Consider the following 13,550-nt stretch of genomic DNA (forward strand, 5'->3'; position numbering starts at 1 on the left):
ACGAATATTATAATATAATAGTTATTAATTTATTATAAAATAGCCAAAATATTTCGAAAATAATATCGTGACCAGAAAATACTAATGTACATTTTAATGAATATTTTAAGTAGGTATTTTAATTACCACAAAAATGTTATGAAAATTACCATCAATCAATTTTTTCAAAAACTGGTGTTGCAAAATTACTTGTGTTTCACGTTGTTTTTTGCTAATTTATATACCTATATTATTTTAAAAGTAACTGAAATAATCTAATTTTAACCTCTCTCCATAGAACTACATTAAATTTTCTATCAGAACCATTTAGAGATCAATGAGTAGGAGAGGAGGAGAAACGAAGGTGGCAATCACCTACATAAATTGTAGCTTTATAAAAATATCGTTAGTTTTTTATAAAAGTTGTAAAATAATAAATATAATATATTATTATAATCTTTAAAATTATAATTTATAAAAAATTGAGTAGCCTTTAGGTTTTGTGCTCTATCCTAAAAAGGAGTTTAAAGATCTCCTGTTACGTGAAGTTTAAAATATGTTTACTGCCAAAAGGTAATGACAGATACAAAAGTATTTTTTTTTAAACATATATCATTATAAAATCAATACATTCATCGTTTCACTTAAGATTTAAAATGTAGTGCTAAATGATAATTAAATTTATACCTTAAAAACTAATGACCTACCAATGCAATTAGAGCATAAATAAAAATAATTAAAATATAATATGCGTAATAATTAATGTTCTAATAATATTATATACAACAATAAACTGATAGATTATCTCGTGTCAGTGTAATTTATACAAGACGATTATATTCTATTAGATTCTCAGAACCATAGACTGGTTATTTTGCAGTAAGCGAGTATATTACATAGATATCATAAAAAATACTGCTAAGACTATATTAGTATTCAATGAGAAATACTATACCACGAGCGTTGTAGTACAGATGTATTTTTGTTATGAGAGGTTATTTTTATTTTTGTGATAAAATCCTTATTTTTGTGAATCAAATTAATTTAATTTTAAAATATTCTTTTAAATTTTTTATGAATATCAAGTTTTTCAAACGATTACAATATTATAAATACTTATATAATATTAATTGTAAAAACAACTAAATAAATAAAAACTACATTAATTAATAGTATGAAATTATGAACCTTATTAATAAATATATATAGTATATACTAAATCAATATTTTTAACGGAATGTAATTAAATTTAAATTACATAATTCTATGAGATTTTATTTACTCCATTGTATTGTTTATGTGACAATTTTTAGATAGTTCTTATTACTTCAAATAAAAATTTATTTAAATTTATTGTTTCTCACAAATCAGATAATTTGGTGTTCGGCATTCCTGCGGTGCTATTTCTCGTCTGTTTCCCACACACAAAGATTGAAAGTAACAATAAGACATGAGTACAATTCTCTTTTCTCTATACGATTGGATACGCTAGGTAAAAGACACACGTAATTTCAGACATTCATAATATAACATTATATATATATATAATAATAATAATAATAATAACAAGTAACAAAAACTATTGGTACATCGACAAAATCAAATTTCAGAGTTCTCTTATAAAAAGAATTTATTGAGCCAAAAGATTTGGTTTTCTATTTTAATTTATAATTGTATCATGATAACATCAAATAACATACTACAATTTCATTTATAATAAAATAGATATTAAATGTGTAACCAACTACATAAATCTTTAATTATATTATTTATACAAAATATTATTACTTATAGAATAATGCAATCATTTTTTTTGTAGTTATAATATTTACAAATATATTAACCGCTTATATTACAACACTTATCTTTAAATATATTAACACAATTTTAAAATATTTTATATTAAGTGAAAATCGTTATTTTATATTTTTGAAATATTAAATTACATACTTATTAGTATATTATGTACTTAATTGTTTTAAAAACTATTCTTCTGTATGCTTCTGTGTTTTATTATTATTTCTAACATTTGTATAATCATTAAAATTAATAAAAAAAAATTTTCATAAAAATGATTCAAAAATTGTAAAATATATATGTCACCAATTAATTTTGTTATTTTATAATGTTAACTTGTTTTTTTTTTCGACCACCCGTATAGTTGGTCATTGTTTGAATACTTCACATTTTTGCTATTACATATTAGATAAAACCATAATTGATCGATAATATTTCACAAGTTAATTAGTTCAATAAAAAAATTCCAAGAAAGTTCTTTAATTTTAAATCCAGTAAAAACAAAAAAGAATTAAGAGAAACATTAATGTACGGTTGTATCTTAATTTTATACATATGCTGAAATATAGCTATTTAAAATTATAAGCCAATAAAAAATTAAAATCGTTAAAATTAAAGATAAATTAATTATTTAAATTTGTTCAACGGCTTGTTATTTAGTTGACAATATTTTTAAGGAACTAACTGCATTTGTATATAACAATAATTATCACTATAAATAATATAAATATAATATTAAGGTATATCTAACAAATTATCTTTAAATTTTTTACAGAAATCTAGAAAAATGTTAAAGAGGCAAAACATATATATCTAGTAGTTTGTTGCGATTCGATACTACCTCAATTATATATATATATACGTGGAATAGCGTGTTTTATTATACATCAAAGCTTTCCTCGGAGCATTTCTGTACTATTATCTTGATAACATGCTATATAGGGACTCATTTCGCACTATAAACTATTATTTTTTTCTATCCTAAGCTCATGCGTTAGTTAACCTTTTATATAGTTTATTTTCCCATCCGTTCTGTGCGTTATCTTCATATAATATCTTTCTACATTAGCAGCCCGCCCAACATTCCTATAGACATGCAACGCAATCGGCCTCCACTAACTTTCGTTTTGTGTTCACCCTGTGTCCATTATACAACATATCACTTGCAAGTCATTACGTTTATTTTCTTACGGAAATCTATTCAATCAAGTATCAGCTTATTCAGATTATTAAGCATTGCTTATTGATCGGGTCATATTAAACAAAAAAATTAAAATACACACAATACGGTATACATTGTCTATGTATTTTGTTTTACTGAAATTTTTTATATGAACTTTAATTACATTTACTTAACAAGAATAATCTAAAGTAAAATATTTTTATATATATAAAAATTTTAAACCCAAAATTATATTTCCGAAGGGATCTATATTATGTTCTAATCGCTTTACAATTGTATATATTCTGTGATATTGTAACTACCTTATACGAGCTACACGCATATCACAAGCAAACATTTAATGAAGAAGTATAAATAAACAATGACAATTAATTTAAGTTAAAATATAGCTTTTATGTTTTTTGTTTTTATTGTATGAAAAAGTTAAGTAGATTTCTAATAACTTACCAAATATTCTTAAGTTCTTTTGGGCTTTTTATGATAGGTACACAAAATATTCATCTGTGTATAAAATAAAACTCGAAATACTTATCTAACACTAACTAGCTAAATAGAATTTTTATCTTTTTAATAAGCACCTACCATTTTACTAAATCAATAAATTACAGTTTTTATACTGTTATTAACCAATTTATCAATTTGTATTTTAAAAATCACTGTAATTGTGTATTCTTAAGCTTTAATTTATCAAAAAATAATTAATATTATTTACTCATAAGTCTGTATTAATATATACCAATATATTTTGATAATTTTATACTTACTTATTTTTATTATTAAAGTTTGTTTACTACCATTAAATTTCTATGTATATACTAAATATTTTTTATTTAATTTAAAAATGTAAATGATAATCATTTATCATTAATCATTAATATTATTTTAATACAATATTTCCCGTATTATCTAATAATTGACAAAATATAAAAAACAAATACTAAAGAACTGCTACTTTAATTTTTAAATTATTAAATAGTAAAATATTAAAAGACTTCGTTTCCAATACCATAACGTACCAACTCATATTTTTCCGTAATAAATTAGTTAACATTTTTAAATTAGCACAAATATTTAAGTTTTTACTGTTTAAAAATTTGATTAAATCAGATGTCATACCATACACATCTATATATTTATGATAATAAAGATCACAATAAATCACACTATTTGAATAAACTTTAACAATTGTAAATGTGATTTTCCTTTTTAATCTTCCCCCGGAAATCTTGACATAGACATTTATTTCTTTTTTATAAATTTTGTACAAAACAACTACTAAAATCCATGATATTTTTTATTTATATTTACTTTCACTCTTATCGTTAAAATACTTCAAATAATGGTTTTTATTTATCCCCAGAGTAAAATTAAAGGGTTGTTAATTTAAAACGTATTGCAGAATGTTTTATTGTTCTTTCCCCTCCTCTTATATTCTTCTGGTTTTGAAAAATTATTCCATTGCGAAGAAAATGCAAATTACGAGTACCATATACAAGATTCTATGTTAACTTAATTTAGACGATTTAGGGAGATAATGTCACAGCTTATGGTAAAAAAATAATTACTATCTATAACTCATTAGAATTTTTATTAAAATCAGTATATTATATTAATCGTTATAACAAAAATTCTAAGAAGTTCTGTACTCAGGATTTAAAATAATTAATTAAGGACGCTGTATTTGTACAACACGCACCTATTACTAATACATAATATTATATTATTATAAATATTATATAATATAAGCTAGTATCTATCTAATGATTAATGTATTTTTATTCTCGACAGTCAACGAGTTCTGGGTTACAATAAATTAATTTATTTTTACTCTAGTATATTAATTACTTAGCAAAATCAACGGCAGTTGAATCCAACACAGTTTGTAAGCACCATATGTTATTTTAAAAGCTTAAAAAATGCATTGTAATTAATTACAACACTTACTTATAAAGTAATAAATTATAGATACAATTGTTCATTTTATTGATTATCAGTAAGATAGAACATTTCGCAATAGATGCGCAGTGACATCTTGCATTAAAGTACAGCATGCACACTTCTCCATAAATCAAAATCGTATGTTTAATTAAATTATAAAAACATTTATTTTTTTGTGACATTAATAATTTAATGGACCTCTTCCATTTATATATATAGCTACTATGTATTATATTATTATATGTATTTAATTATTATGCCATATACAACATTAATTTTTTATTTAAATAAAGTTAAATTTAATAAAAATATATCAAATAATCCTATATCAAGAATATTAAAATTTATAACTCTACTATAATATTATCATACATAATTTTTTTAAATGTATACATTTAAAAATCTTTTTATTAAACCTAATCTGATTTGATAAAAGCCCTATCGTTTTATAGTAAGCAACGCATGAAGTAATGGGTTTTAAAAACCTCATTTTATATACCTAGTTATATTCTCTTTACATTATCGCTACGAAACAGAATTCAATCAATTGATGGATTTAAAAACCATTATACAGCTACATAGATATCAGTAAGATTGTTAATTTACTAAAAGAAATTTTAAAAAGAAATAAAATATATTCAAAGTTGATTGAAACGATTACAAGGATAAATAGTTAAGAAAATTTAACACAGTGATTTTTAAACTCACGTAAACCATACATTTACTTAATTTATAAAGCTAAAATGTATATAACAAATAGCATATTAATATTTATTAAAAATATATATTTTATTTACTTTATTAAATAAGTAAAAGTGGTAGATCAATTTTTGGGCTTAATAAATATAATAGTTTAAAATAAATATACTTATAAAACTCGTTCAAGCTTATCAAGTACTGATATGAAAATGTATGTTAAATTTAGATAATAAATTTCATAACATTTTTTTTTCATCCAATAACAATTAAAAAATATTCATGTTTAATAAATTAGTGTTTATTAATTAGATAATATGTTATGTTCACGGAATTTAGAAAACTAATAAAAGAAATCTCAAAATAGTACTACGTCTAAAGTACCTGCAACTATATAGTACATTTTAGAACTAACTGTGAAACAAAAATGCATTTATTGTAAAAACGATACATTTATCGTTTCACACACAATTTAATAATACTCAATAAAATCTAAAACCAGTTTTTCATCCTACATCTTACGTGATAAGTTAAATGAAATAACCAAATAATTTTTACTCAATTACATAAGTATATTATGGTAGTTATATTTATAATATACAACATAATGTTGATTTCGAACTCATTGTATCAAACTTATTTGTATATATACTCAGAAAAATCACTTATACTATAAATGGAATGTACCTACTTAGATTGTCGACTATCTAGATATGTCTTAGCAAATGTATATATTGGATAAATATCATAAGTCCCAAAATTTATATAATTCCTTCATATCACTGTATCAACTAAAGCAAAATAAAATTAATTTTATACAGAAATTATCAAACCTCAAAACCGGGTGTATAATGGCCAAACAGTATATTTGTAACGACTGAGTATTTGATTTATTTTTCAATTTTGACTCACCCGAAATATAATTTGTACAATTGTACCAATGTAATTAATATACATTCCAATAACATTAATGTATTAAACTTCTACTTACCCAACAATTATTTTCCAAAAACAAACATATTACAACATTTAACCCTATTTTCGGTAAAAATCTAAAATAATTTAAATCTTTGTAATTATATTTAATCATACATTATACAAATACAAACAGTTGATTTAAAATTGTGTTTGATAATTTTTACTCTTGCATAAAATTAATGTATCAATATTGGAAGTTTAGTGATTATTTTTTAATTTAGAAGTTGTGAAAATAAAATTATAAATCTAATCCCTGATTAAATCTATAGTTTTTAAAGTTACACTGTTAATTAGGTGTAATTATAATATTTATATTATCAGAGAAGTTTAATATCTATAACAATCAATAAATAGGTACCCCTAATGTTTTTAAAAATATATTTTATTTTACTATTTCTACTGAACAGGCTAGTTTATATTATATTACTTAATACTTTAAATTGACTTATGTTCAAAACTTTTTACACAAATTTTCTGTCAACATTGTTGGCAAGGAATCAATATTATAGGTACCAACTAATAAACATAATAGAGAAACTAAATTGAAAATATTTCAAACCTACTACCTATGCCAACCAGCAGAATATTACTGTAGTATATTTTTCCATCGTTCATCAACCAACCTTTCACATCGCAATCATATTCCTTTCACTTACCACCTACACTACAGTATTCATTATATTATATCACGTTTATAAGAGGGCAAACATTTTATAAAAAAAAAAAAATGTTTTGAATAAAATTATAATTTTATTTTTAATTTAATATAATTTATCCAATATACTTAGTACTTTTAAAATATAATCAATTTTTAATTTTATATTCAAATATTGGATATTTTAATATATAGTTATAAATTACTGAATTAACTATGATTAGTTTATTTTTTCATTATTAGTAGACTTTAGAATATAATAAATACTTACTATATATTATTAAAAGGTTGTTACATTTTTTTTTAAAAACAATATTCATATAAAAATACACTGATGAATTTTTTTTTGTTCTTTTTACATATTTTAGTATGTTACTATTGTTACTATCATAAATCTAGAATATTTTCTGTGTAAATTTATTTTATATTCACTTAAATAAATGTTAAATACTAAACAGTTATTCTCGAAGTTATTCTCTTTAAAAAAAAGACCTTCTAAAAATCGATGTAAACCAAAAAATGGTTTTGCATTATCATATAATATTGTCATAAATTTACTAAAACAAAAAAATAATAAAAGATAAAAATACAAATACAAATTTAAATAAGGCTGAATAAGAAGAGAGTAATAGTAGAGAATATCATTGATAGATGAGTGTTTGCAGTGGGAATTATGCGGCAGAATATAATATATTCTCGTAGCATACGGCTGAGGGCCAAAAGCAACATCTCCGTGTGCCACGACAAAACATGACTGATTAACATCAACCATAGAGCGTCGGCATAAACCAACGTTGTTCATATGTATTCGTAGACATGAACATATGAATTCATTTGTATAGAACAACACATCTTGACAAGTTTCTCGAAATCGATTTTTCTATTCAAACTATCCCGCAAATAATTAACTAACGTGGAACAATGTATTCAAATATTAAATGCTTAATCATTATATTAAGTTTACGTTTCAACAGTTATAAATTTATATTATATATATGAACTATAGCAAAGTAAAATTATATGGTGTTAAATATTAACAATTCATTAACAATCTTATATATATTTTCTTATTTTAGATTTAGTGATATGAAAATCGCATATGTGTGGATGTAAGACATTAGTTATTAAATGTTACAAATATTGTATACGAAGAAATAACAACATATTAATGTATCTTACATATTACAATACTATTCACTAAAAGTATTACAGTTATTAATTATCTAGTATTGTGAATAAATAACAATTAAAAATAATTTAATATAAAATGTATATTATCTAATTAACTAAGAGCGCTGTGATTAATGGGTTAAATTAGACAACGCAAACAAACATATTTTCTACTGTCGATAGGTATAAAATAACAAATGTATAAGAATAACGGGTCTATAGTCCAAAATTAAGCACATATCATGCATAATTAATTAATATTATTAATATTGATTTAAAAATTATCTTAAATTTATTTTAGTTTATATAAACTGTATTGCATTTAAAAATCTACAGAAGTGCTACTTGAAATATATGAGCTGTCATATTGGTTCAAAAAAGGTTAACAAAATACCTACATTGTTATAGAACTAATTGAACACTCACAATCTAATATATTAAATTATAATATACACTTAAGAGGACGCCATACCCGCGTGTGTTGTCTCTGTCTTACTATCGTACATCATAACAAAATTTCCGTTCAGTAGAATACATTTTGTGACATTAGGTTTAATCTTAGAATAAATTTACCTATTATCAAATTTAAAGGTAAAAATATTATCTAGAATTTTAGACAATGACATATGCTTTTAATGATATTATTACTTTAAAGTGAGTTACAGCTATGTAAAATATAGCAACTTTAAAATGATAATATTGATAAAATCATGTGTCATTATCTAGATAATATTCTTACCTTTAAATTTGATAATAGGTAAATTTACTCTAATATTAAAGTTAACATCACAAAATGTATTCTGCTGAATGAAAATTTGTTATGATGTACGTTAGTCAGACAGAGACAACACATGCGGGTATAGCGCCCTCTTAACTAATTTATACGAGTACAATGTGATTTGCGGACTGCGGTGCATACTAGTTGTCTCCCAAAATAAATGAATTGCCTTCCACCTTTATCATAAATAAAAAAGTTAACATACACTAGTTCCTAGTAGATGACCAGGTAATTCATAGTTAGTATATACAAGTTGCCACCCAAGAATTTTCACATTAATTGTCTCTTGTATACAATTATAGTTATTTAGAGTCATTGAATGTTTTATTATTATTAAAAATATCAGACTTAGGTACCTACAAAATATTTATACTATTTACATCTATACAAATAATAGATACACAATTATACTAAAAACAATAATAATAAAAAAAAATTGTTTATTTTATAATAATAAGTTAATATAAAACAGGTGGTATTATAATACCTATCTAATAAATAGTCAATAAAATAAATGTATGGGGTAATATAATGGAAAAAAAATATTTATAACATTGCTTAGGCTTATATTTTTTCGTCAATTCGCCAATTCGGCTTTTTTATTTGAATATCAATGAAAATTATTTTATTTATAATTTATAATCGTGCATGTGGTTAAGGCTTATTAGAACTTTTTATTAAAATTATAGTCTCGGTCTGAATTTGTTTTAAGACTTCGATAAATGTATGTATATTAGTATAATCTAAAATATATAATAAATTTGTTATGAAAAGATTCACATGCATTGGTTGTACGCTGAATGCTTGAATTTTTTTCTACCCATGAATGACTGCAAAAAGTCGAATCATCTTACTTCGAAATCAAAAACTTATGTTGATACATGATGTTTGAAAATATTTGTTACCACTTATACATTTATTACCAGTCCATTAGGAGGCAACTAGTACTAGACCTTTTTCGTTTACGATAAAATTTTGGGTACGTTGGGAGGCAATTCGTATATAGTCAAGAGGCAACTCGTATATTGTCGAAAGGTAATTTGTAAACAAATTATTGACATTTTTTTACTTTGAGAGACAACTAGTATGCGCCCGTAATTTGATACTTAGTGTTATACCACACGTATCTATTTTTTTTCTCAATGCCTTATAACTTACCACCTACAAATTATTGTACTTATGCGCAATGTATCTACTCAATAATAATGTATTAGTTCAATATATGTATTTCTTAAGTTTACAGACTCACGCCTAATTGATAGATATATTATTAATTTTAATTAATTTTATGAACTCGTTTTATGATTATAAATTTGTAATGGTTTATATAGAATAGTTATTTATGAAAAAGATATTAAAATAAGTCTCTTGATCCGTTTAAAGTTGAAATTACATAAATAATACATCTAGTCATTGATTTGATACCAAAATTTGATAAATATATTCTTATGAGTTAGTTTACTTTACCATGTATTATAGAATAAAATACAAACAGTCTAAAAACAAATCTATCTAACCACATATATTTATAATTCATAAAATAAATAAATAATAATAACAATTTCAATAAGTTTAGTTTTTTTTCATGTCTATTTTTGATTGCTTTATAACCTAATATCGGTACTACTCGGACGGTACAGTTACTATTTACACGATTTAATACGAGTATCTAACATGTTTTTTTTTTTTGTTTTTATCTGCATTGATCAGATACGTACTGCTTTAAATTATCTAATATCCTAATATAAAAAAATATCCTTAACAAAACTATGTTGAATTATGATAAATGTGTATCGAATACTGAGATTGATGGTTCATGAAAAAAAAAAATATGTTTATGAGAAAAAAATAAATTTCAATTTCACGGTTTTTCATACAGTCCAGACTAATAGTTATACAGGTCATTGGCAGTTCTCTAAATTATTTGTATTATCTATACTACTTAAATCACGTATTAGTCTTACCTCCAAAAATGTTGAACGAATTCTGGACAACTGCCACATTTTCTACACTTAGACATTTCGACTATTTCTGAAAATAAATATTAAATTAGTGATTTTTACTTAAGGGTTATGGCTAATGTTATTATATTTTATATCAATTAAATATTGAAAAACTAAATATACATAAACATATATAAAGTTTCATATAAAAAATATTTTCAGTGTCTTAATATAATTAAAGAATTAGACTTTTCAATTCAAATCAGTAATGTATACACCGTAAATAAGGTTCTTAAATTCTCACCTAGGATTTTTTTTCACGGTATCAAAATGTAAAAATAATTTATATTAATATATTTTTTTTAATATAACCTCCTACTATTGGAAGTCTCCGTGAATATCACTGATATAAGTAACAAAGTCAATAGATTTAAACATTCAATAAATTAATAAAATTGATAAACATCACATTTTTCGATGATAAAACTTTAAATGATTTCTTTTAAATAACTCAATCAGTAAGTAAGTATATACATAATTAGTGCCACGATTAATAGTCTTATTTACTTATTTTGTATTTTTAAAGACTTAAATAGTATATGTTAGTTATTTCTAGTTGAACTTCAATTACTATTACTAGTATTACTACTATTTTAACTAAAATAACGTGCTACTAATATTTAATGTATCCTTATAAGTTTTTTTTCGTTAATACATCTAATTTACAAATATTTTTGATAAATATGTACTTAGACACAAACATTTACCTTAATTTTATTTTAATACGAATAAATAAATTAATTTAAATAATATTAACATAACCTAAATTAATAGGTATTGATTTCAATTCATAATTTTCGTTAAAATAATTAAATGTCAAGAAAAGACAGTACAATGATTAAAATAATTGTCTCAAAAATTAAAAATGTTTATATTATAGATATGAAATATTGGTTAGGCTACTAGTAATAAAAAAAAATAATAGTTTTCAGTTTCAAAATACACAATAGCCATCTTAGAGGACTAATTACGGATACAAAGTTAAAATAATATTAAATTTCACTACGTTCACATAACCACTAGTAAATTATGCTATATTGTATAAAAATGTCGACCACGATCACATGTAAATGTTGTGTATCCATTGTTATACCAAGACATATATCTTGTTAACCAGATCGCCTATTGATTTCTTTATGGCATTTATATTTACATTTTTCCAAAATACAAAAAAAGTAAATAATATCTATCAAAATAAATCTAAAAATTTTAGTTCCAATATTTTACTAGAAGAATAATTCATATCAATGAAACACAATCAGGTTTATATTATATGTTCAAGCATCAATTGATGAAAAAATAGTTAATTGATCTCAATTAATTATGTGTAATAATGTATGGTATGGAAATCATCAATTTTTAGAAAAAAAATGGTTAATTGTTTAAGTTTATAAATAATATTTATTCATTTTTAAATTTAAATTTTTTCTAGTTTAATTCATTTAAATTATTTATTTATTTAGAAATGTATCATTTCTATTATTATGTATATCATTCATCTAATTTTTAGTATACTACAGTCTACAGTATAATATAACGTACCCATAGAATAAAAAAAAAAAAATACAAAAAAAATATAAAAATATATAAACCACATACCTTATTAGCGAGCTTATTAGTTTACAAACTCATTAAATTATTCAAGTGAACTATATGGAATTTTTTTATTATACAACATACAAATAACATCTTTAAATTATAGTTCGTTATACAGTCGTATAAATAATATTTTACTAAACAAAACATAATGTATCCAAAAAAAAATTGTTCATTTAAATATGATTAGTATAATATTACGAAACCGTCTTATCTTTATAGATATATTATAAATATTTATTATTCATAATTTTACCACTAAATAAAATACCAGTTATAAATGTCTAAACCTAGTAATCAATCAATATCAAAAATAAATACTAAACATATTTAACATTTTTCTTCGTTTAGTGATGAATATTTATTATTTAAATAAGGAGGGGTTGATCTTCTCCCCCATTGTCAATTACAATGAGAATAGTTGCAGGGTACATACCAGAAAATATATATGTAGCCTGTGGGTAAAATTAAGCTGTGTGAACATAATATTATTTCTTTGTACTCCTTCAACTATAGCGTAGGAGATATAAACGTGTTACAATATATTAACGAACTGGAAAACGGAAACACGCGATGTTATCTTCGATTTGATTATTTATCGGTATAACAGAGCCCGTAAAATTCAAATATTTAAGTATTACTTAAAACTGCATTCATTGTATATTCATATAATCACGAGTTGTAAATATTTTTAAAAATATAATTTCACCAAGTTCAATTAAACAAGATAATTAATTAACAGTTTATTGTCATCAAAAAAACCATAATGAGTATATT

The 13,550-nt window shown here is 22.8% G+C and overlaps 1 protein-coding gene across 1 annotated transcript in view; it reads right to left on the reverse strand.

The window, feature by feature from the left end:
- The window catches only part of LOC113551592 (protein prickle-like), a 169,200-nt gene that overhangs the window by 150,608 nt on the left and 5,042 nt on the right, over positions 1-13,550 (reverse strand). The window contains exon 2 of the mRNA XM_026953921.1: positions 11,139-11,205. Coding sequence (XP_026809722.1) covers positions 11,139-11,194 — 56 coding nt within the window. The 5' untranslated portion in view covers positions 11,195-11,205. The remainder of the gene's footprint in view (positions 1-11,138; positions 11,206-13,550) is intronic.

Source organism: Rhopalosiphum maidis, chromosome 2, assembly GCF_003676215.2.
Source record: "Rhopalosiphum maidis isolate BTI-1 chromosome 2, ASM367621v3, whole genome shotgun sequence".
Lineage (NCBI taxonomy): Eukaryota > Metazoa > Arthropoda > Insecta > Hemiptera > Aphididae > Rhopalosiphum > Rhopalosiphum maidis.